General features: G+C 46.4%; 1 protein-coding gene across 2 annotated transcripts; it reads left to right on the top strand.

Annotated features, from left to right (window-relative positions):
* The first annotated feature begins 1,504 nt into the window (after window positions 1-1,504).
* prpf18 (PRP18 pre-mRNA processing factor 18 homolog (yeast)) lies at window positions 1,505-26,257 on the top strand. Of its 2 annotated transcripts, XM_078419441.1 has the most exons (11): window positions 1,505-1,623; window positions 2,998-3,075; window positions 3,223-3,249; window positions 7,369-7,473; window positions 12,150-12,263; window positions 13,479-13,625; window positions 16,611-16,679; window positions 18,061-18,201; window positions 21,482-21,553; window positions 23,919-24,074; window positions 25,438-26,257. In XM_078419441.1, the coding sequence occupies exons 1-11, from the start codon at window positions 1,543-1,545 to the stop codon at window positions 25,516-25,518; spliced, it is 1,071 nt and encodes a 356-aa protein (XP_078275567.1). In that variant the 5' UTR covers window positions 1,505-1,542; the 3' UTR covers window positions 25,519-26,257. The 2 variants fall into 2 exon arrangements, with proteins under 2 accessions (XP_078275567.1, XP_078275568.1); XM_078419442.1 differs by lacking the exon at window positions 3,223-3,249 and having other exon boundaries at window positions 25,438-26,256.

Raw genomic sequence — 26,257 nt, 5'->3', positions numbered from 1 at the left:
TCTTTTTTTCCCTGAAGCAATTTCCCTCTGGAATGCCCTCCCACAATCCCCTGTTGACATGCCCACCCACCCACCTACGCAACCTTCATGCCCACCCACCCACCTACGCAACCTTCATGCCCACCCACCCACCTACGCAACCTTCATGCCCACCCACCCACCTACGCAACCTTCAAGACCGACCTCCCTCCATCCAGGCCCACTGATGGCAAAGCCCCCCGCCACACCAAACCCACCAGTATAGTCCCTGGTGGACTCTTCGGAGGTGATGACTACAAGATACAAGATACAAGATACTCCTTCTCCAAGTGAGATGCTCCCTCACTACTAATTGAGTGGTGCCATCTCAATGGTGTGTGCCTCCAATTGAGATGATACTAAGTTGGGGGGTAGTGTGAATTGTGAGGAAGATGCAATAAGGCTGCAGGGTGACCTGGACAGGTTGTGTGAGTGGGCGGATACATGGCAGATGCAGTTTAATGTAGATAAGTGTGAGGTTATTCACTTTGGAAGTAAGAATAGAAAGGCAGATTATTATCTGAATGGTGTCAAGTTAGGAGGAGGGGGAGTTCAACGAGATCTGGGTGTCCTAGTGCATCAGTCAATGAAAGGAAGCATGCAGGTACAGCAGGCAGTGAAGAAAGCCAATGGAATGTTGGCCTTCGTAACAAGAGGAGTTGAGTATAGGAGCAAAGAGGTCCTTCTACAGTTGTACCGGGCCCTGGTGAGACCGCACCTGGAGTACTGTGTGCAGTTTTGGTCTCCAAATTTGAGGAAGGATATTCTTGCTATGGAGGGCGTGCAGCGTAGGTTCACTAGATTAATTCCCGGAATGGCGGGACTGTCGTATGTTGAAAGGCTGGAGCGATTGGGCTTGTATACACTGGAATTTAGAAGGATGAGGGGGGATCTTATTGAAACATATAAGATAATTAGGGGATTGGACACATTAGAGGCAGATAACATGTTCCCAATGTTGGGGGAGTCCAGAACAAGGGGCCACAGTTTGAGAATAAGGGGTAGGCCATTTAGAACGGAGATGAGGAAGAACTTTTTCAGTCAGAGAGTGGTGAAGGTGTGGAATTCTCTGCCTCAGAAGGCAGTGGAGGCCAGTTCGTTGGATGCTTTCAAGAGAGAGCTGGATAGAGCTCTTAAGGATAGCGGAGTGAGGGGGTATGGGGAGAAGGCAGGAACGGGGTACTGATTGAGAGTGATCAGCCATGATCGCATTGAATGGCGGTGCGTACAGGCTCGAAGGGCTGAATGGCCTCCTCCTGCACCTATTGTCTATTGTCTATTGAGGCGCTCCCTCGATATTGCGGTTCTAATCGAAGCACTCCTTCCAGCGACCCGCGCATGCGCACCCCCGATATCACGTCACTAAAGGAGGCGCACACTCAATGCTACGTCACTGAAGGAGGCGCACACTCAATGCTACGTCACTGAAGGAGGCGCGCACCCCCCCCCCCCCCATGCTACGTCACTAACGGCTGCGCTCCGCCCGCGCGCGCTGGCGGGGGAGGGGGGGTCGCGGCGCTGCGCATGCGCGGGTTGCTGGAAGCCGCCATGGAGCGACTGCGGGAGGAGATCGCGCGGAAACGGCGGCAGGTGGATAGCCTGACGGTGAGTGAGGGAGGGAGGGAGCGCCGCGGGGGGGGGGGGAAGGGAGGGAGCGCCGCGGGGGGGGGGGAAGGGAGGGAGCGCCGCGGGGGGGGGGGGGGGTTAGGGAGCGCCGCGGTGGGGGGGGGGGGTTAGGGAGCGCCGCGGTGGGGGGGGGGGGGTTAGGGAGCGCCGCGGGGGGGGGGAGGGAGCGCCGCGGTGGGGGGGGGGGGTTAGGGAGCGCCGCGGGGGGGGGGAGGGAGCGCCGCGGTGGGGGGGGGGGGGTTAGGGAGCGCCGCGGGGGGGGGGAGGGAGCGCCGCGGTGGGGGGGGGGGAGGGAGCGCCCACCCTCCGCATTATTCTGGGTGCGCTCCCGTAAACATTCCCCGCTCGCTTCCTCATTCCCACAACAATTTAGACCCACAGCTCGGAAACCGGCCACTCGGCCCATCCTATCCATACTAGCTAGCATAGTTGTCCACCTACACTTATCCCATTGGCCTACATTAGGACTGCATCCTTCTAGCCCATGTCTATTGAAGTGTCTGCCTAAATGCCCCTAGGTGATAAACACAAAATGCTGGAGTAACTCAGAGGTTAGGGTTACCTTCTTCCGACCCGAAACGTCACCTATCCATGTTCTCCACAGATGCTGCCTGACCCGCTGAGTTACTCCAGCACTCTGTGAAACGTCACCTATCCATGTCCACCACAGATGCTGCCTGACCCGTTGAGTTACTCCAGCACTCTGTGTCTGCTGTTCCTTCCTACACTTCCTGGTTTGATTTCTGAATTTCATTTGATGCCCTAATCTGACTTTATCTTCTGTCCCAAACCTCTTTTTATAATCTGTTGAACCTTTTGTTTGTATTTAAAATATTTTAGTTTAAAAGTGTTTTTTCTTTAAGTTTGTGGGTTGTTAAATGGAAAAATTAGATTTGACAGTGTTCCCTGTGACTGCTGCTGAAAAGATTTGAAGGCGGCTGTGATGCATGTTGAATCAGGAGCTATCTTTAGATTATTTTTTAGATCTTTAGATTTTAGAGATACAGTTTGGAAACAGCTTTGGTTTTGCACTAACCAGTGCCTGTACAATACCAATACCTGTACACTAGCACTATCCACACTTTAGGGACAATTTACATTTTTTTACCGAAGCCAATTAACCTACAAACCTGTACCTCTTTGGAGTGCGGGAGGAAACCCACGCAGGTCACTGGGAGAACGTGCAAACTCCATATAGATGGAACCCAGGTCTCTGGTGCTGTAAGGCAGCAACTCTACTGCTGCGTCACTGTGCACCCCCATCAAAGACCACTTTTGTCTTTGGTGTTCTTAAGGCAGTGCGCAAGGTTTTATTTAGAGATTGCGGTGGTAATTGTCCTTTCTGCATATCAGGAATCGAAAAAATACTTTAAACGTAGTGACCTAACCAGGAAGGAAGAAGATGATTATTTGGAAAGAAGTGGCTACAAGGTACTTCCTTTGCTTTTATTTTTTTATTTTTTATAACAGTAATGAATTAATGAGTTGCTGTTTCTATATGTGTAATGTCCAAATACATTTTGCCAGTGAGAATGTAAGCACTTACGGCAAATCTTTCCTGTGAAATTGTGCCAATAGGTTGTAAGTGAGGAGCAGCCACTAAAGGTATGGGTTTGAAAACACTTTTGTTTTGTGCTGCATGCAAGTCATGTAGCTGGATGCATGAAGTAACCAGTAAGCTGAGAGTCTGTAGCTTGGCTTTGGGTTTTTGTGTTGGTTAATGACATTTGCCTTGCCTTTTTTTGTTTTTACTTGTTGGAATAAAATGTCTTTAAGTTATCAGCTGAATGATTGTTGCAATTCGCTCAAATACTTTGCATGCTCACTATTCTCATGATAGTTGACAGAATGTTAGTAGTTTAGTTTAGAGATACAGCATGGAAACAAGGCCCTTCGGCCCACCGAGTCTGTGCCGACCAAACGTCACCCATACACTAGCACTGTCCTACACACTAGGGACAATTTACAGAAGCTAATTTACCTGCAACCCCGCACGTCTTTGGAGTGTGGGAGGAAATTGGAGCACCTGGTGAAAACCCACGCGGTCACATAGAGAATGTGTAAACTACGTGCGGATACCACCTGTAGTTGGGATCGAACCCAGGTCCCTGGTGCTTTAAGACAGTAACTCTACTGTTGCACCACTCCGTCGCCCCAAAGGTAGAGCAGTGATTTCACGTTAAATTATCAAGGCAAGAGGTTGCATTATAACGTTACTTAAATACATCTTTAAAGGCTGTGCAAGTACATTATTGTATTAGCATACTTCAACACAGTCAGGGTCTGGTCAGGATTGTGCTGAGGATTGTCCTTGGAGTTAGCAAATGATGGTCATGCACTTTCTAGAAAAGGGTAGAAGAAAAATCTTGGAAAACATGCCATCTACCAGTTATACACATCTTTTGGAAGGTATCACAAGATGCTGGAGTAACTCAGCAGGTCAGGCAGCATCTAGGAGAGAGGGAATGGGTGACGTTTCGGGTCGAGACCCTTCAGGTGCTTCAGATGCTGCCTGACCTGCTGAGTTACTCCAGCATCTTGTGATACCTTCGATTTGTACCAGCATCTACAGTTATTTTCCTACACATCAATTGGGATCTTTTACATTCTGGTATCGACTGAAGGTTAGAATCCTTTACATGTGGGAAAAGTATATATTTATTGATCTGGCCTCAAAAGGAAGTGAGAAGAATGGTTACAAATTTCAGTGGTGAATTACTTTAATAATAAAGAGTGTAATTGTACATTAATGGTGCATTAACCTTGTAAAATGGGAACCAGTAGTGATGAATGTAAGATTTTGACTCCTCTGATTCAGATTGCCCAGAATAGGTTTCTGAACAATGTTGTTTATTGGCTGTCTGAATATGAGTTCTGTACCGAGGTATGGTGAAAAGCTTTATATCGCATTATATCCAATCAAATAGAAACATAGAAAATAGGTGCAGGGGTAGACCATTTGGCCCTTCGAGCCAGCACCACCATTCAATATGATCATGGCTGATCATCCAAAATTAGTACCCGTCCCTGTTTTTTCCCCATATCCCTTGATTCCGTTAGCCCAAAGAGCTAAATCTAACTCGAATAATACTATACGTAAATTGAGTCGTTTAATGAGTAAGCTTCTGCTCTACAGCTGGTGGCCATTGCTGAAATAGCACAATTTAAATGAGCATTTGATGCTTTACATTTTTTTCTTGCACTTGGCTGCAAAAGAATAAAATGCTTTTTATTGACATGAAACAGTGTTACTACCTTGTGCATGAAATGAACAGGAGATGTGTGTTGTATACGTACTTTGGATAATGTTGTTAGCAAATGCAATACAAAATAGCACGGTGGTTTTGTAGATATGCCTGTTTGCCTGCCAGCAATGTATTGACAATTAAACATCTTTTTCCATTGATAGTGAAAGTGAGGATATTGAGCATGGAACACGAGGGCATTTATTTAATTAAATTTCCCTGTATTCACAATGAATAATGGACTGCTATTGAAATTGTTTTTAGATTCATTAGACAAGGTTTTTGGAATGAAGATATAAAGTGCTGGAGTAACTACAGTGGGTCAGACGACATGTCTGGAGAAAGGGAATAGGTGACGTTTCGGGTCGAAACCCTTCTCGAACACTCTGAAGAAGGGTCTTGACTCAAAATGTCACCTATTCCTTTTCTCCAGCGATGCTGCTTGACCCGCTGAGTTACTCCAGCACTTTGTGTCTATCTTGGCTTTAAACCAGCATCTGCAGTTCCTTCCTACAGGTTTATGGAATACTGGCCAGTGGAATGAATGTGAAGCTGCCTGCCTGCATCCAGCCTCTCTCCATGTGCTGCTGGTGATATTGGAAGTGTTGGGGCGAGGTTTAGGAGACTGGTACAGTGGCAACTAATGTACGGGTGGAATGAGATCAGATAAACCTACAGCAGAAGGTTAGGCTGTTTGTTCCATCATGCTAATGCTGACCAAAAAATGGATTCCAGATTTTTATCCCACTTCCCCAGTTTTGTCCAGACCCCTGCACGTTATGCTATTCAAATGCTCATTCTGGTAATTACCCGAAGAAGTTTTCAGATGACTCTGCAATTGTGGGCTGCATCAGTGAAGGGATGTATACAGCGGTGTAATCAACAACTTTGTTGAGTGGTGTGGACTGAATCACCTGCAGCTCAACACCGACAAAACTAAGGAGTTAGTGGTGGACTTTAGGAGGAGAGGAACACCCCTGTCTCCATCAAGGGTATGAACGTGCAATTTACCAGGGAGTACAAATAACATTGCGTTTACCTGGACAGTAAACTAGACTGGTCCAGGAACGCAGAGGTCTATATAAGAAGGGTCAGAGCCGTCTGTACCATTTGAAAAGGTTCCGCTCCTTCAACCCCTGCAGTAAAATGCTTCAAATGTTTTACTGATCGGTGGTGGCCAGTGCCATCTTCTTCACTGTCTTGGACACCTTCAGCAACAGACTGGTTCCACTAAGATGCAGCACAGAACACCACATGACATCCTTTTTCCCTGTGGCTTTCAAACTGTACAACCCCTCCCCCTTCTGTCGTGGGATAGACGAACTGAAGAAGGGTCTCAACCCGAAACGTCACCCATTCCTTCTCTCCAGAGATGCTACCTGACCCGCTGAGTTACTCCAGCTTTTTGTGTCTGTCTTAGGTTTATATTCATTAGATTATAGTAACAAGGAACTGCAGCTGCTGGTTTACAAAATAAAAAGACAATGTGCTGGAGCAACTCAACAGGTCAGGCAGCATCTCTGGAGGACATGGATCGGTAATGTTTCGGGTAGGGACCCTTCTTTAATGATTGTACGAGGTCGGGGGAGAAAACTGGAAAAGGTCCCTGGACCATGCTCTCCTGTTTGGTTTGGGATTATTTGAGCATAGAACAGTACAGTACAGCACAGGAACAGGCCCTATGGCTCACATAGTCTGTGCCCAACATGATGCCAAGACCGCCTCTTATCTACCTGCATAAAATCAATATCCCTCCATTCCCTGCATATCCATGTGCCTATCCAGAGGCCTCTTAAAACACCTTTATCCTATCTTCATATCTAAAACAACATGTAATTTGTGCTGAAGATAGACACAAAGTGATGGAATAACAGCGGGACAGGCAGCATCTCTGGAGAGAAGAAAAGGGTGACGTTTCGGGTTGAGATCCTTCTTGTCTGAAGAAGGATCACGACCTGAAACGTCACCCATTCCTTCTCTCCAGATGGGCGGCACGGTAGCGCAGCGGTAGAGTTGCTGCTTTACAGCGAATGCAGCGCCGGAGACTCAGGTTCGATCCTGACTACGGGTGCTGCACTGTAAGGAGTTTGTACGTTCTCCCCGTGACCTGCGTGGGTTTTCTCCGAGATCTTCGGTTTCCTCCCACACTCCAAAGACGTACAGGTATGTAGGTTAATTGGCTGGGTAAATGTAAAAAATTGGCCCTAGTGGGTGTAGGATAGTGTTAATGTACGGGGATCGCTGGGCGGCACGGACTTGGAGGGCCGAATAGGCCTGTTTCCGGCTGTATAGATATGATATGATATGATGATATGATATGATATGCTGCCTGTCCCGCTTATCTTTGGTTTAGACCAGCATCTGCTGTTCCTTCCTACACATGTAATTTGTGCTGATGTAGCTACGCGTATGATGGATGAAGTTAGTTTTTCTTTTTTCTTGCAGTAAAAGTTTAATGATGAATGCTCTCAATAAACAGGTTCTAGCAAAAGCCAATGAACAGGATGAATCGTCATCGGCACAACCAAGAATTGAACTGGAAGCTGCAGAGGAGACGCTGCCTATGACCCTTTCCAGACAAGAGGTATATTCTGGTGCTTCAGTTTAGTTTATTGTCATGTATTATTGCATTAGGCTTGTATACACTGGAATTTAGAAGGATGAGAGGAGATCTTATCGAAACGTATAAGATTATTAAGGGGTTGGACACGTTAGAGGCAGGAAACATGTTCCCAATGTTGGGGGAGTCCAGAACAAGGGGCCACAGTTTAAGAATAAGGGGTAGGCCATTTAGAACTGAGATGAGGAAAAACTTTTTCAGTCAGAGTTGTGAATCTGTGGAATTCTCTGCCTCAGAAGGCAATGGAGGCCAATTCTCTGAATGCATTCAAGAGAGAGCTGGATAGAGCTCTTTAGGATAGTGGAGTCAGGGGGTATGGGGAGAAGGCAGGAACGGGATACTGATTGAGAATGATCAGCCATGATCACATTGAATGGTGGTGCTGGCTCGAAGGGCCGAATGGCCTCCTCCTGCACCTATTGTCTATGTGTACCAAGGTGAAAAGTTCTTGTTGCATGCTATGTGAGGAGTACCGTCAGCAACAAACTGGTTCCACTAAGATGCAGCACAGAACGCCACAGGAGATCCATCTTCCCTGTGGCTATCAAACTGAACAACTCCTCCCCCTTCTGTCGTGGGGTAGACTGACTTCCCAACCCCCCAAAATCTTTGCACATCCCCAATTCTTTCCACTCGTCACTTTAGTTTCATGTTTCATATATTTTGTATTTTATGACTGATGGCAGATCAATTTCCCTCCTGGGATAAATAAAGTTCTTTTGTATTGTATATCCAGTCAGCAGAAAGACAATCCATGATTACAATCGAACCATTACAGTGTGAAGATACATGACAGGGAATAAGGTTTAGTGCAAGGTAGAGCCAGCTAAGTCACATCAAAGATAGCCCGAGGGTCACCAATGAGGTAGATAGTAGTTCAGCACTGCTCTCTGGTTGTGGTAGGATGGTTCAGTTGCCTGATAATAGCTGGGAAGAAACTGTCCCTGAATCTGGAGGTGTGCGTTTTCACTCTTCTGTACCTCTTGCTCGATGGGAGAGAGGAGAAGAGGGAGTGGCCGGGGTGAGACTGATTCTGCAGCTGGCCTTGCCGAGGCAGCGTGAGGTGTAGATGGAGTCGATGGAAGGGAGGTTGGTTTGTGCGATGGTCTGGGCTGCGTCCACAATTCACCGCAGTTACTACGCACAGTAGCTATTCAGAGCCTTAATATTTAATCAGGATTTGGACAATGAAAACTTTCAATAAGAATGAGAAATGGAACCTTTGTTATTCAATTTGTCAAATAACAGCAGCTCTGTTTCCTTGTTTAATATATTGGATTGTACTGCAAAAGAATCCATTCATCTTTAAAGAGAGTTTGGTAAGTTATTAAGTCCCCTTTGTTATGTTTTATTTGCTTCATAAGATCCTGCTTTGTCCCATTCAGCCGAGGAAAGTGGACCAGCAGCATTTGGAGCAGTTTCTTCTTCTTTCGTGTCCATCATCCATGTTTCAAATGTTACATCACTGTCATCGTCTGTCCTGAAAAGGGCGCAAGCTTCCGGCGACAATCAGTGGGAGCCATCACTTGTACAGTAGACGGTGGTGGTAGCAGAATTAGCTCAGGACACTTCCAGTTTCCAGCTCCGTGACATGGACGCTTCTGCTATGGTGCCTGGAGCATTTTATCATAGAACAGTACAGCACAAGAGGAGGCCCTTCGCCCCACAACGTCCATGCCGAACATGATGCCAAGCCCATCTCTTATCTATCTGTGCATAATCAATATCCTGTCACCAACCCTGGCACTGCGTTCCAGGCACTCATCACCTTCTGTGTAAAACATAAAACTTGCCCCATACATCTCCTTTAAACTCTCTAACCTTGAACGCAGCTGTAATAAACATATGTGTCACATGGCCCCAAAACAAAATAATGGCATTTAACATTTCAGAGGTACCAGTACATCATACGGGCGCTGGTATCTCTACATCATCGTCTATATCTCTCGTTTCCCTTTCCCATGAGTTTCAATCTGAAGAAGGGTCTCGATCCGAAATGCCACCCATTCCTTCTCTCCAGAGATGCTGCCTGACCTGCTGAGTTATTCCAGCTATTTATGTCTATCTTCGGTTTAAACCAGCATCTGCATTTCCTTCGTACACATAGCACTGGTCCTGTTGTGCACCACGATTCCAGATAATCTGTTGTTGCCCTCATTGCACCGTTAAGCGGCTTGCATTTTAATCAACTTTAAATGCAAAACATTTTTGAGTTGAAAAGTGCAGGGATGAAACTGGGCATGGATGAGATATCTTACTTAAGATAGGCACAAAGTGCTGGAGTAACTCAGCGGGTCAACCAGCATCTCTAGAGAATATGGATAGGTGACGTTTCACAGAGTGCTGGAGTAACTTAGCGGGTCGGGCAGCATCTCTGGAGAACATGGATAGGTGACGTTTCACAGAGTGTTGGAGTAACTCAGCGGGTCAGGCAGCATCTGTGGAGAACATGGATAGGTGACGCTTCACTGAGTGCTGGAGTAACTCAGCGGGTCAGGCAGCATCTGTGGAGAACATGGATAGGTGACGTTTCACAGAGTGCTGGAGTAACTCAGCGGGTCAGGCAGCATCTCTGGAGAAAGAGTACGTGATGTTTTGGGTCTGAACCTTTCTTCAGACAGATATCCAACTGCTACTTATTCCGCTGGGTAGGAATAACAAGTGTCAATGCTAGAAAGTAGCACTCCCATCTATTAGCTGCTCACGTCCCACCTCGGATGTTAAAGTCTGGGCTGATATTGCCCCAGTGTAGGACTAACATACTATTATACTATCTTTTGGATGAGATGTTAGAAGTTTTTTATGGCATTTTGCTGAAAGCAGAATTTCTTACCATTCTGTCTATATTTATCCATCAATCATTATCATAAAAACAAAACCTTTAGGTTCAGGTTTATTATGTCACGTGTATCAAGCTACAGTGGAAAGCTTGTTTTGCATGTTATCCAATCAAATCAGATAATACTAAACATATACATTCAATTCAAACTCAAGTACAATAGGTAGAGCAAAGGGGAAGATACAGAGTGCATGATATAGTTCTCAGCATTGTAGTGTGGATCATTATCATACTGTTGTTTGTAAAAGGTTGCTCACCGAGACAGGCGATGGCCTCGTTCACAAGCACTATCCTACACACTATGGACAATTTTACTAAAGCTAGTTAACCTACAAAACTTGTACGTCTTTGGAGTGTTGAAGGAAAACAGGACACCCGGAGAAAACCCATGCAGTCATGGGGAGAACGTACAAACTCTGTACAGACAACACCCTGTGGAACCCAGGTCTCTGGCGCTGTGAGGCAGCAACTCTACTGCTGCACCACCGTGCCAACCTTCATACAAAGTGCTTTTTGAAATAATAGACATTATCGATAATATAGGCACAAAGTGCTGGAGTTACTCAGCGGGTCAGGCAGAATCTCTGGAGAACAAAAAGATTGAAGAAGGGTCCCGAACCGAAACATCACCCATCCTTTTTTCTCCTGAGATGCTGCCTGACCCGCTGAATTACTCCAGCACTTTGTGTCTATCTTTGTTATGAAACTTCATCTGCAGTTCTTTGTTTCTATTTTCAGACATTATCTGTAACTGGAAGCCCCTTTCATTCTTGTATTAACTTATCAAATTGCTCACTTACCGATCTGAAGGTGTGAGTTTTGAACGTAATTGCTATTGCTGTTCGTTTCCAAGTGTTTGGGATGGGATTGCAGTAGATGGTGCTATTGCACCAGACCAAATTTATTTAAAGATGGATCGAGAGGAACAGTGCTTCCTCAGTTACTTCAGCTAGGAAAACGCAGCACTGACGCTTGTTTCAAGCAGGAAGTTGTTTTGTCCCCTGAGGGTAACATTAAAAGTTGCAGACTTTGTATTTGGTTTTACTCTAGCAAATAGTCGGAGTCTGCTTAAATTGTGTACCAGGCAGATCTTTCACTTCAATGACTCTTGCAAACTTCTGCACATGCACCATTGCAAGCACACTGTCAGATTGCATCACAGCTTGGTTTGGGAACAGCTCTGTCCAAGACCACAAGAAATTAAAGAGAGTTGTGGATGTGGCCCAGTCCATCACACACACCACACTCCCCACCATTGTAGATGTAGCCCAGTCCATCACACGCACCACACTTCCCACCATTGACTCCATCTACACTTCACGCTGCCTCGGGAGAGCAGCCGACACGATCAAAGCCTTGTCCCACCCCCGTCATTCCTTCTCCCCGCTCCCGTCCGGCAGAAGGTGCAGAAGCTTGAAAGCGCGCACCACCAGACTCAGGAACAGCTTCTTCCCCTCTGTTATCAGGCTTGTGAACGGCCCTTCCATAAGCTAGGGTACTGTCCGATTCACCTCTATTCCATTGTGGACATTTGTCTGTGGAACTGATGCGCTACAATGATGAGAACTATATTCTGCACTCTGTATCTTCCCCTTTGCCCTACCTATTGTACTTCAGTTTGACCTGATTGTATTTACATATAGTATTATCTGATCTGATTTGATAGCAAGAAAAACATTCAATATACCTCGGTACATGTGACACTAATAAACTTAAACATAAATTACTCTGGAGATGTCCAAAGAAGGGTTTCCCAGCGTAGTAATTCCTGTGATTAAAATCATACTTGTTATTTTCCAAGGTGATTCGAAGGCTCCGTGAACGTGGAGAACCAATTCGCCTGTTTGCTGAATCCGACTACGAAGCTTTTCAACGGCTTCGAAAAATAGAAATCCTGACTCCTGAAATTAATAAGGTAATGTTTCCCTTTTGTACGAGTGGCATTTTATACAGGAACAGAAACATTCCCACTTGAAGCTTGAATATCACATTGCTATGTTGAAGACTATGGGAATATATGGATGGGCACAATATGCTGGAGTAACTCAGTGGGCCAGGCAGCATCTGTGGAGAACATGGATAGGTGACGTTTCACAGAGTGCTGGAGTAACTCAGCGGGCCAGGCAGCATCTGTGGAGAACATGGATAGGTGATGTTTCACAGAGTGCTGGAGTAACTCAGTGGGCCAGGCAGCATCTGTGGAGAACATGGATAGGTGATGTTTCACAGAGTGCTGGAGTAACTCAGTGGGCCAGGCAGCATCTGTGGAGAACATGGATAGGTGATGTTTCAGGTTAGGACCCTTCTAACTGAAAGTGAGGCGGGGGGAGGGGGGGGGGGGGGAGGAGGAGAAGAGCTGGAGGCGACAAAAGGCGACCAGCACCAATCAAGGCCAGTCGCAAATAACCTCAGGCAGGGCGTTATTTTGTAGGGTTGGCTGGGGAAGATGTGATCTCAATGTGGAGAACTGTGGAACTGGTAAAACGACTAGGGTGGGGGTGGGGAGGAGACGGGAGGGGAGGGGAGTGTAAGACGAAGTTACTTAAAATTAGAGAATTCAGTGTTCCTACCGCTGGGTTGTAAGAGGTCATTTGTGGCTGACCTGATTGGTCCTGGTCTTCTATCACCTCCAGTTTTCCATCTCTCTTTCCCTCCCCCCATCACCTACTTTCAGTCTGAAGAAGGGTCCCAACCCGAGACGTCACCCATTCTTTGTCTCCTCAGATGCTGCCTGACCCGCTGAGTTACTCCAGCACTTTGTGTCTATCTTTGGTATAAACTAGCATCTGCACTATAGTCTTTAGACATACAGGCGGAAACAGGCCTTTCAGCCCAGCAAGTCTACGCCGACCAGCGATCACCCCATACACTAGCACTATCCTACACACTAGGGACAATTTACAGGAGCCAATTAACTTACAAACCTGTACGTCTTTGGAGTGTGGGGAGGAAACCAGAGCACCCAGAGAAAACCCACATGGTCACAGGAAGAACGTACAAACTCCATATAGACAGCACCCGTAGTCAGGCTCAAACCCGGGTCTCCGGCGCTGTGAGGCAGCAGCTCTACCCGCTGCGCCGCCCTGGTTTGTTTGTTTCTTCGGTCTGATCGGTTCTCTACTTCCCGTAGGGTTTGAGAAATGACTTGAAAGCTGCCATGGACAAGATTGACCAGCAGTATCTGAATGAGATTGTGGCTGGACAGGAGCAGGGTGAACAGGAGGCGCTGAACGTCCTGAAAGTTCATGAGGAAAACACCACCATCGAGGAACTGGAGGTAAGGGCTGTGTACTGACTTCTACTGTGGGGCTATCTGAAGGAAGGAGCAAGGAAAGATTTACATCTTTCTAATCATTGGTTTTATCATCTAACACTACCTCGATGAATGAATGCATGGCAATCTGAAACAGAATGGTCACATTTTGCAGTGGGATCAGTTGGAAATCTTTTCTATTCAAGATCATTTATGGGATTATGGACATTGTTGACAACCAATTTATTATCCAACCTGATAGTTTGCCTTTATATTCATGATGTAACTCTGGTTAATTTTGTGGCCGCTCTGTGATCTTGCCAAAGCACTTTATACCTTCCTTGTTGGGTAAAAACTAACCGCTCTCATAGAGCATGGACAACAGACCCTTTGGCCCAACTCATCCATTCTAACCATGATGCCCCATCTACACGAGCCCTATTTGGCCCAGATCCCTTTCTACCTTTCCTATCCTTGTACCTGTCCAAGTGCCCTTTAAATGCTGTTATACTACCTGTCTCAACTACCACCTCTAACAGCTTGTTCCATGTACCCACAACCAGCTCAGTTAAAAGGTTGTCACTTAGGTTCCTATTATATCTTTTCTCTCTCATCATAAACCCTTGTCACCTAGTTCTTGATTCCCCAACCCTGGGTAAAAGACTGTGCATTCAACGTCTGTATTCCCCTCATGTTTTTATACACCTCTATAAGATCACCCCTCATCCTCCTGTGCCCTAAGAAATAGAGTTCCAGCCTGCTCAACCTCTCCCTATAGCTCAGGCCCTCGGGTCCTGACAATATCCTCATAGATCTTAGATTCGTTTAGTTTGGAGATACAGCTTGGAGCAGCCCCTTTGGCCCACCAGGTCCGCGCCGACCAGTGATCCCCGCTCACTTCCACTATCCTACACACACTAGGGATATTTGACTATTTTTCCAAAACCAATTAACCTACAAACCTGCAGTTCTTTAGAGTGTGGGAAGAAACCAGAACACCTGGAGTAAACCCACTGAGGTCACGGGGAGAACGTGCAAACTCCGTTCTGACAGCACCCATAGTCAGGATCGTACCCGGGTCTCTGGCTCTGTGAGGCAGCAACTCTACCACCCAAACTCTGGACATCTCTGAACTCAATCCAGATTTTCAATTTGCCGTGAGTCAAAGCAGCCGATGCCACAGAAATAACACCTGGCGCTTGCTGCAAGTTCTTAGCTTCTCAGACCTAACCTGGGGGCCGATCGTAGTTTTCCCTTCACCCCTCATCTCAGGAGAAAGTACATGACCTTAGCTTGACATCGATACAGTCCAAAGCAATTTTAATCCCATTGCTCAAACTCCTACCGACACGCTGTCTCGGGCAATGAAGATGAACAATTCTGTAGTCTGAAACAAAAATACAATACCGGATCTGCTTGGCATCTTGGAGAACATTCATGTTGAGAGCCACAACATTGATGTTTCAGGTTCTCTGCTCCCGGTTCTGAGTGTCCCCAGTATCTTTTGTTTTTGTTGCCATTTGACGGAATTAATATTGTTGAATATTAAGGAAATAGTCATAGGGCATGGAAACAGCCAACTCATCAATACCGACCTAGATGCCCTATCTAAATTAGTCCCATTTGCCCATGTTCGGCCCATATCCTTCCAAGCCTTTCCTATCTATGTACGTGTCCATGGAATGGAGTGTAGGAAAATGCTACTTGCAGTGCGAGATTGGCTTTGACCTACTGAATGGTGGAGTCGGCACAAGGGGCCGAAACGGCAATTTGTTCTTCCACTTGTACTCTGGAACTCAACATGGAAACAGCCCCTTCAACTCACCAAGTCTGCGCCGACCAGCAATCCTCTACATTAACAATTATCCTACACACACTAGGGACAATTTACAATGTTACCTAGCCAATTAATCTACAAACCTGTATGTCTTTGGAGTGTGGGAGGAAACCAGAGCTCCTGGGGAAACCATCATCCTGGGGATGATGCAGATGCATCATCATCTGCATGTGATCTCCCCATGCAGATCACGTGGAAGGCATACAAACTCTGTACAGACAGCACCTAGAGTCAGGATGGCACCCAGGTCTCTGGTGTTGTGAGGCAGCAGCAACTGTACCACTGCGCCACCGTGACTCCCTGGACTAGTATAGTCCCCTCCTACAGTGTGTAAGAAGGAACTGCAGATGCTGGTTTACACTGAAGATAGACACAAGCTTGGAGTAACTCAGTTGGGACAGGCAGCATCTCTGGAGAGAAGGAATGGGTGATGTTTTGGGTTGAAACCCGGGTCTGAAGAAGGATTTTGACCCGAAACGTCACCCATTCCTTCTCTCCAGACATGCTGCCTGTCCCGCTGAGTTACTCCAGTGTTTTGTGTCCTTCCTACAGTAGTGTGTTAGTCATAGAGTCACGTAGCACCGAAACAGGCCCTTTGGCCCAACTCACTCATGGTGACCAAGTTGCCCAATCTAAACGAGTCCTATTTGCCTACGCTTTGACCCCTATCCCGCTACACCTTTTCTATCCGTGTACCTGTCCAAGGTGTCTTTAAGTATGGAACACAGATGCATCTATTTAAATTTGAAAAAAATAAATCGATGGATAAATGAATAAATAAGTAGATGTGGGCAAGTGGCACTAACATAGATGGGGCACCTTGGTTAGCATGTGTAAGATGTGGGCACATGGCACTAACATAGATGGGGCACCTTGGTTGGCATGTATAAGTTGGGCCAAAGGACACGATTCTGTGCTTGTAGTACCTGCCTCAACCACTTTCTCTGGCAACTCATTCCTTACGCCCACCATAGGCTATGTTTCTGGCAATCCCATCAGCACAGGGATATGCCATTCGGCCCACCCTGTCTGCTATCTATAGTGCAAATTGGGGCTAATGCCAATTGCTTTTACGTGGTCTATATCCCTCTTGTTTTTTATTAGTTACTGTTAAAGTGTTTAATTTGCAGCGCTTCAACATGTGAGCAATCATGGTTTGTTTTTTAATGCAGCAATTGGGTGAGTCCTTGGGTCAAGACAATGACTATAAAGACATGGACATCATAACCAAAGTTCTCAGGGTAAGGCTGAATACATTGATGGTACATTACGGTGGCGCAGCGGTAGATTTTGACTATGGGTGTTGTCTGTACGGAGTTTGTTCTCCCTGTGACCGTTCTCCCTGCAATTTACAGAAGCCAATTAACCTTCAAACTAAAGGTAGACACACAATGCTGGAGTAACTCAGCGGGTCAGGCAGCATCTCTGGAGAGAAGGAATGGGTGATGTTTCGGGTCGAGACCCATCTTCAGATTGAAGAAGGGTTTCGACCCGAAACGTCTACCTTCGATTTTAACCAGCATCTACAGTTTTTTTCCTACTAACCTTCAAACTGTACGTCTTTGGGGTGTAGGAGGAAACGGGAGCACCCAGAGTAATCCAACACAGGCGTGCGGAGAATGTACAAATGTACAGGTAACATCCATACTCGCTCGGGATTGGAGCTGTGTCTCTGGTGTTGAGAGGCTGTAACGCCACTGCCACTCACTCTAAACCTTTTCTATCCGTGTCCCAGCTGTGAGATTGTCACACATTTTGGGGTTTCCTTAGTCAAGAGAGTCAAGAATGTTTAAACGTCATAAGTACTGACTACAGAACAATGAAATCCTTACTTGCAGCAGCTTTAGCAGGCCTGTAAATGCAATGCAAGCAGAATATATCATATATTTTTTTTAATCACTAAGTTAATAACCACAATATTAGTGCATAAAACTGAAGTTCTTGGTGAAACCAAAGGGAGTCCATAGAAGCTCACTGTTGCTGAGGTTGGTGTTGTGCAGGGAGCCTGACGGTTGTTGGGACAAAGCTGTTCTTGCACCTAATGGTCACGGGTTTTCAGGCTCCTGTACCTTCTTCCTGATGATAGTTGCGATATAAGAGAGTGGACAGGGAGGTTTGGGTCTTTGATACTGGCTGCCTTTTTGATGCAGCATCTCCTGTAGATCCCTTTAATGGTAGAGAGGTCAGTACCCATGATGGACCAGGCAATATCTTCAGATATGGTATTCTTGCAAGAAGGGTTGCGATCCAAAACGTCACCTATCCGTGTTCTCCCGAGATGCTGCCTGACCCGCTGAGTTACTCCAGCACTCTGTGAAACGTCACCTATCCATGTTCTCCAGAGATGCTGCCTGACCCGCTGAGTTACTCCAGCACTCTGAAACGTCACCTATCCATGTTCTCCAGAGATGCTGCCTGATCCGCTGAGTTACTCCAGCACTCTGAAATGTCACCTATCCATGTTCTCCCGAGATGCTGCCTGACCCGCTGAGTTACTCCAGCAGTCTGTGCCCATCTCTGAAGCAGAACCTGACAATAGAACCCTACTACTGATATATTGATTCAATTATTTGAATCTAATTTCTTCTGTAATGTGCTGTAATCTATTTTTTTTTCTCTTAGTTTCTTCTGGATGTTTGGGCTAAAGATCTAAATGCTCGAGAAGATTATTTAAAGTGCAATGTACAAGGCAAAGTGGCTGGGGCGACTCACAAGCAAACGGAATCGTACTTAAAACCCCTCTTCAGGAAGCTCCGGAAAAAGGTGAGCAGCCTCTTCTGCCAAAGCTGGAACCATTTCACTGTTTGTTCCGATTACTAGAGGAGCTGTAGTCCGTGTCTATAGAGCAAGGTTAGTGTGTGAGATTGGTAGAGTTTAGTTTAGCGATACAGAGCAGGAAACAGACCCTTCGGCTCACGGAATCTGTGCTGACCAGCGATCCCCGTGCACTAGCACTGTCCGACACACCAGGGGACAAGTTAGAAATTCTTACAGAAGCCAATTAAACTACAACCTTGTACGTCTTTGGAGTGCAGGAGGAAACTGGAGCACCCGGAGAAAACCCACGCAGGTCACGGAGAACGTACAAACTCCATGCAGACAGCGCCCGTGGTCAGGATCTGTCTGTACGGAGTTTGAACGTTCTCCCCGTGACCTGCGTGGTTTTTCTTCGGGATGTCTGGTTTCCTCCCACACTCCAAAGACGTACAGGTCTGTAAGTTAATTATTGGTATAATTGTAAATTGTCCCTAGTGCCCCCAGACATGGGGATCGCTGGTCGGTGTGGACTCAGTGGGCTGAAGGGCCTGTTTCCATGCTGTATCTCTAAAAACTAAGCATTATCTCCTTTACCCTGTATCTACACTGTGGACAGGTTGATTGCAATCATTCATAGTCTGTTAGAAACATAGAAACATAGAAAATAGGTGCAGGAGTAGGCCATTCGGCCCTTCGAGCCTGCACCGCCATTCAATATGATCATGGCTGATCATTCAGCTCAGTAGCCTGTACCTGCCTTCTCTCCATACCCCCTGATCCCTCTAGCAAAAAGGGCCACATCTAACTCCCTCTTAAATATAGCCAATGAACTGGCCTCAACTACCTTCTGTGGCAGAGAATTCCACAGACTCACCACTCTCTGTGTGAAGAAATGTTTTCTCATCTCGGTCCTAAAAGACTTCCCCCTTATCCTTAAGCTGTGACCCCTAGTTCTGGACTCCCCCAACATCGGGAACAATCTTCCCGCATCTAACCTCTCCAACCCCTTAAGAATTTTATATGTTTCTATAAGATCCCCCCTCAGTCTTCTAAATTCCAGCGAGTACAAGCCCAGTCTATCTAGTCTTTCCTCATATGTAAGTCCCGCCATCCCAGGGATCAATCTGGTGAACCTTCTCTGTACTCCCTCTAAGGCAAGAACGTCTTTCCTCAGGTTAGGAGACCAAAACTGCACACAATACTCCAGGTGCGGTCTCACCAAGGCCCTGTACAACTGCAGCAGAACCTCCCTGCTCCTAAACTCAAATCCTCTTGCTATGAATGCCAACATACCATTCGCTTTCTTCACTGCCTGCTGCACCTGCATGCTTGCTTTCAATGACTGGTGCACCATGACACCCAGGTCACGTTGCATCTCCCCTTCTCCCAATCAGTCACCATTCAGGTAATACTCTGCTTTCCTGTTCTTGCCGCCAAAGTGGATAACCTCACATTTATCCACATTATATTGCATCTGCCATGCATTTGCCCACTCGCCTAATCTATCCAAGTCACTCTGCAGCCTCCTAGCATCCTCCTCGCAGCTAACACTGCCACCCAGCTTCGTGTCATCCGCAAACTTAGAGATGTTGCATTCAATTCCCTCGTCCAAATCATTAATATACACTGTAAATAACTGGGGTCCCAGCACTGAGCCTTGCGGTACCCCACTAGTCACTGCCTGCCATTTCGAAAAGGACCCGTTTATTCCTACTACAATGTTGACTGCAAGCACACAACAAAGAAAGCTTTTCACTGTACCTCAGCACATGTGACAAAACTAAATTAAACATTTGTGTAGTGAGAAATAGTTCACATCTCAGTTCAGCGACTGATTGATTCATTGAAAGATGCAGCATGGAAACAGGCTGACCATCAATCACCCGTTCTGTGTTATCTCACTTTTGCATTCACTCCCTGTGCACGAAGGGTAAATTACAACGGCCAATTAACCTACAAAACTGGGATGTGGGAGGATTCCGGAGCACCCGGAGGAACCCGGGTTACAGGGAGAACATGCAAACATGCGTCATACAGCGTGGAAACAGGCCTTTCCATCCAACTTGCCCATGACGACCATGGTGCCTGATCTACACCAGTCTCCCGCGTTTAGCCCATAGCCCTCTAAATCTTGTCTCTCCATGTACCTGTCTGAATGTCTTGAAAATGTTGTGATAGTGCTTGTCACAATTGCCCCCTCTGGCAGCTAATTCCGTGCTTTCACCACCCTGAGGGAAAAAGTTGCCCCTCAAGTTCCGAGAAAATCTTTCCCCTCTCCCCTTAAACCTATGTTCTCCGGTTACTGATTTCCCTATCCTGAGTAAAAGACCGTACATCTGCCCTATCTATTCCCCTCGTGATCTTCTACCCTCATCATCTCATGAAAATGGGATTAAAAGGGAACGATGGTGAAAGGTGTCGTAGACTTGATGGGACGAACGGCCAAATTCTGCTCCTATAACTTATAATTTTATACACCTCCAAAAAAATCACTCCTCATCCTCCTGTGCTCTGAGGAATAAAGTCCTCGTCTGCCCAACCTCTCCCTTTAGCTCAGGCCCTCGAGTCCTGGTAACATCCTCGAAAGTCTGCTGCCACTGTGCCAAACATTTATCAGTTTAGTTTTAGTTTAGAGATACAGCGCGGAAACAGGCCCTTCGGCCCACCTAGTCCGCGCCGACCAGCGATCCCCGCACACTAACGCTTTCCTATACACACTAGGGCTAATTAACCAACAAACCTGTACGTTTTTGGAGTGTGGGAGAAAGCCCACGCAGGTCACGGGGAGAACGTACAAACTCCATACAGACAGCCCCCGTGGTCAGGATGGAACCTGGATCTCTGGTGCTGTGAGGCAGCAGCTCTACCCGCTGCACCGCCCAGTTCTGAACTGCTAAGTGTTTTCAGTAATGGGAATATATAGTTGAACGTTCCCATAGCAATGGAGATTAGAATGTTTTTAAGAATTTGACCTCAAAGGATATAATTTATAGCTCTGCAACCCTGAGTATTCGGGAAATCCATAAACCCTGAGCAGCATTGATAGTCCCCTCACTCTACTTGCACTTTGTGGCAGAGCGTGAGAAAGCTGACTGTGGCATTCATAACTAATACATTATTCCCTCTGATTACTGACCCTGCCATGTTTTCGGGGTGACATTGCACAGGCTATGAATGATTAGCCCGTTAGAGTTGGTGCGAACATTAAATTGCTGTGATTTCATGTAATATGATATCGTGGAAATAAGTTGAAATGAGAGTATATTTCTTTTACTTTTCCCCCCAGATTCTGCCACAAGACATCAAAGAATCTATAACTGATATCATCAAATTCATGTTACAGAGAGAATATGTCAAGGTATATCGCCTATTATTGAACATCTTTCACTACATTTACTACAGTGTTGACAGTTTAAAATGAATAAGATGAATTTTCAAGCCAGAATTATTTGTTTGAAAGTTAGAAATCAATGATTTGTCAAAAAGGTTAAGGCTTACTGGGATACATTGACATTGACAAAGAAAATATAGATTTATTTTCTTATTTTCAGACAGATTGATGTTTTTTGGGTCAATATAGGATCTTAAATGAAGGTCCACTGGAAATGTTACATTTACGCAGGATCTAACTTAACTACCGACGAAATGAAATGTTATGTCCTACATTTCCCTCTCCTCATCCTCCTCCTCCTCTTCGGCCTTTCCCCAAGTCTGCTTCCTCATTCATGGCTCTCCCATCTGCATGTCACGCTGCGTCGGCAAGGCCAGCAGCATAATCAAGGACCAGTCACACCCCAGTCAAATTCATGTCAAATTTTTAGACATTAGAGATAGTCTGGAAACAAGCCCTCTGGCCCACGAGTCTGTGCCGACAAGCGATCCCTGTACACTAGCACTATCCTACACACTAGGATCATTTACAATATTTACCCACAAAACTGCTCGTCTTTGGAGTGTGGGAGGAAACCGGAGCACCCGGAGAAAACCCCACGCAGATCACAGGGAGAATGTACAATCTCCGTACAGACAGCACCCGTAGTCAGGATCGAACCTGGGACTCTGGCGCTGTGAGGCAGCAACCCTACCGCTGCGCCACCGTGCTGCCCCTTAACGTGTAATTTTTTAAAAATTCATCCAACCAAATAACTAGTCACATTTTGTGTAGTCAAGTTGAGGAGTTGAGCCAATTAACCTTCCAGGGAATCAAGAACCAGAGGGCATAGGTTTAAGGTGAGGGTGGGAAAGATTTAATAGGAACCTGAGGGGTGGTGGGTGTATGGAACGAGCTGCCGGAGGAGGTAGTTGAGGCAGGGACTATCTCAACGTTTAAGAAACTAGACAGGTACATGGATAGGACAGGTTTAGAGGGATTTGGGCCAATCGCAGGCAGGTGAGACTGGTGTAGATGGGACATGTTGGTTGATGTGGGCAAGTTGGGTCGAGGGGCCTGTTTCCACGCTGTATGACTCTATGACTCTCTAAGTTGTGGTTTCCAGTGATTATATTAATTTTGTTAATTAAGGTCCCACATAGGAGATTAGTGGGCAAAATTAGGGCACATGGTATTGGGGGTAGGGTACTGACATGGATAGAAAATTGGTTGACAGACAGAAAGCAAAGAGTGGGGATAAATGGGTCCCTTTCGGAATGGCAGGCAGTGACCAGTGGGGTACCGCAAGGTTCGATGCTGGGACCCCAGCTATTTACGATATACATTAATGACTTAGACGAAGGGATTAAAAGTACCATTAGCAAATTTGCAGATGATACTACGTTGGGGGGTAGTGTGAATTGTGAGGAAGATGCAATAAGGCTGCAGGGTGACTTGGACAGGTTGTGTGAGTGGGCGGATACATGGCAGATGCAGTTTAATGTAGATAAGTGTGAGGTTATTCACTTTGGAAGTAAGAATAGAAAGGCAGATTATTATCTGAATGGTGTCAAGTTAGGAGGAGGGGGAGTTCAACGAGATCTGGGTGTCCTAGTGCATCAGTCAATGAAAGGAAGCATGCAGGTTCAGCAGGCAGTGAAGAAAGCCAATGGAATGTTGGCCTTCGTAACAAGAGGAGTTGAGTATAGGAGCAAAGAGGTCCTTCTACAGTTGTACCGGGCCCTGGTGAGACCGCACCTGGAGTACTGTGTGCAGTTTTGGTCTCCAAATTTGAGGAAGGATATTCTTGCTATGGAGGGCGTGCAGCGTAGGTTCACTAGGTTAATTCCCGGAATGGCGGGACTGTCGTATGTTGAAAGGCTGGAGCGATTGGGCTTGTATACACTGGAATTTAGAAGGATGAGGGGGGATCTTATTGAAACATATAAGATAATTAGGGGATTGGACACATTAGAGGCAGATAACATGTTCCCAATGTTGGGGGAGTCCAGAACAAGGGGCCACAGTTTGAGAATAAGGGGTAGGCCATTTAGAACGGAGATGAGGAAGAACTTTTTCAGTCAAAGGGTGGTGAAGGTGTGGAATTCTCTGCCTCAGAAGGCAGTGGAGGCCAGTTCGTTGGATGCTTTCAAGAGAGAGCTGGATAGAGCTCTTAAGGATAGCGGAGTGAGGGGGTATGGGGAGAAGGCAGGAACGGGGTACTGATTGAGAGTGATCAGCCATGATCGCATTGAATGGCGGTGCTGGCTCGAAGGGCTGAATGGCCTCCTCCTGCACCTATTGTCTATTGTGCTTCTATTAACTTGATACAAACGGTTTGCTTTCCCTGCAGGCGAACGATGCTTACCTTCAGATGGCCATTGGCAATGCTCCTTGGCCCATCGGAGTCACCATGGTGGGGATCCACGCACGTACCGGCCGAGAAAAAATCTTCTCCAAGCACGTGGCCCACGTATTAAACGACGAAACGCAGCGGAAATACATCCAGGTTTGTCTCAAAGCTCTGAGTTTAGAGAGAAGTTGCAAGGACAGAGAGTGGTGGGTGTAAGGAACAAGCTGCCAGAGGAGGGAGGTGAGGCAGGAACTATCGCAACGTTTAACAACAGTTAGACAGGTACATGGACAGGACAGGTTTGGAGGGATATGGGCCAAGCGCTTGCAGGTGGGACCAGTGTAGATGGGACACGTTGGCCGGTGTGGGCAAGTTGGGCCGAAGGGCCTGTTTCCACGCTGTATCACTCTGTGACTAGTATAATGGGATTAGGGTAGCTGGGACATGTTGGCCGGTGTGGGCAAGTTGGGCCGAAGGGCCTGTTTCTACGCTGTATCACTCTGTGACTAGTATAATGGGATTAGGGTAGCTGGGACATGTTGGCCGGTGTGGGCAAGTTGGGCCAAAGGGCCTGTTTCTACGCTGTATGTCTCTGTGATTCTGTGGGTGCTGTTTTACAAAAAAAAGCCACAAGTTGCCTGATCTGCTGAGTTACTACCCGAAACGTCACCCATCCTTTTTTCTCTACAGATGCTGCCTGACCCGTTGAGTTACTCCAGCAGTTTGTGTCTATCTTAATTTATAAACCAGCATCTCCAGTTCTTTGTTTCTACTGGAGTAACTCTAAGGTCAGGCAGCCTCTCTGGAGAACATGATTAGTCGACGTTTCGGTTGTAGGAAAGAACTGCAGATGCTGGTTTAAATCGAAGGTAGGCACAAAATGCTGGAGTAACTCAGCGGGACAGGCAGGCAGCATCTCTGGAGAGAAGGAATGGGTGACGTTATGGAAGAAGGGTCTCGACTCGAAATGTCACCCATTCCTTCTCTCTAGAGATGCTGCCTGTCCCGCTGAGTTACTCCAGCATTTTGTGTCTACCTTTCTTTAGATATTGTGGGTGGGGGGGGGGGGGGGGGGGGGGGAAGCTGGAAAAGAGAATTTAGAGACCCGCTTAGTTTTGTTTAGAGATACAGCACAGAAACAGGCCCTTCGGCCCACCAAGTCCACACTGACCATCAATGACTCCTTTACATTACTTCATGTTATCCTGCTTTTGCATCCACTCTTTACAGACGTGAGACAATTTTACAGAAACTAATTATCCCACACATGGGATGTGGGAAGAGTCCCGAGCACCCGGTGGAAACCCACGCCATCACAGGGAGAAGGTGCAAACTCCACACAGACCGTCACTGTGCTGCTTGTCTTCCGAAGACAATCACAAGATTCCAGCATCTGCAGTCTCTTGTGTCTCCCGTCACGACGAGGTTATTGTAACCGCAATGGGGTGTAGAGTGATTGAGCAAATAATGTAATATATTGAGGATTGTCCCAATTGAACATTTGTCACTTGTTTTCTAGGGCCTGAAGAGATTGATGACCATCTGCCAAAAGCATTTTTCCACAGACCCGTCAAAGTGCGTGGAGTACAATGCTCTCTGATCTGCTGGCTCCTGGACTGGCTACAATATGTTCACCAGTCAGAGAGTGGTGGCCAAGACGAACTATGAAGAATATCATGTGCACCTAGTTAGTGCTCTGTACATTTTCTTCAGAAAGGTATCAAAACTCAAAAGTTTCTCGGCCCCTACAATTGTTTGTTTAATATTAAATAACTTGTAAACATCTGTATTCAATTCTCTTCAATTAGTCTTTGAGTAATTCAAGACTTGTTTTTAAGAGGTCATGTGGGCAGAACTCACACAGTATTTTGGGGGATGGGCTCGGAGGATTTGCAATTAGAAGTAGAATTAGAAGTATTATGTGTGTATATCATTATTAAATAGTCTCCATTTTTGTTCAGTTAGTTTTGGCTGAATCTCAGGTTTGGCCCTCAGCTACTGTCTACTAATTGTACTTGCCTTGATTTTTAGTTTTGTAATATTGTAATATAAAAGATTTATATGCTTTATGATGGTTTATTATTGTTACATGTACCAGATGGCGCAGCGGGTAGAGCTGCTGCCTCACAGCGCCGGAGACCCGGCTTCCATCCCGACTACGGGCACTGTCTGTACGCAGTTTGCACGTTCTCCCCGTGACTGCGTGCGTTTTCTCCGGGTGCTCTGGTTTCCTCCCACACTCCAAAGACGTGCAGGTTTGTAGATTAGTTGGCTTCGGAAAGATTGTAAATTGTCCCCAGCGTGTAAGATAGTGCTAGTGAAGTAGGAATCTGTTTTTA

This window comes from Rhinoraja longicauda, chromosome 23 (genome assembly GCF_053455715.1).
Source record: "Rhinoraja longicauda isolate Sanriku21f chromosome 23, sRhiLon1.1, whole genome shotgun sequence".
NCBI classification, from domain to species: domain Eukaryota; kingdom Metazoa; phylum Chordata; class Chondrichthyes; order Rajiformes; family Arhynchobatidae; genus Rhinoraja; species Rhinoraja longicauda.
This window is presented reverse-complemented; position numbering and strand designations above follow the sequence as displayed.

Excerpts from the sequence above, each read along its gene's own strand:
- prpf18 (XM_078419441.1), top strand. The coding sequence starts at position 1,543 with ATGCGCGGGTTGCTGGAAGCCGCCATGGAGCGACTGCGGGAGGAGATC. Across the intron at positions 12,264-13,478 it reads TGACTCCTGAAATTAATAAG|GGTTTGAGAAATGACTTGAA; the intron begins GTAATGTTTCCC and ends TACTTCCCGTAG. Across the intron at positions 13,626-16,610 it reads CCACCATCGAGGAACTGGAG|CAATTGGGTGAGTCCTTGGG; the intron begins GTAAGGGCTGTG and ends TTTTTAATGCAG.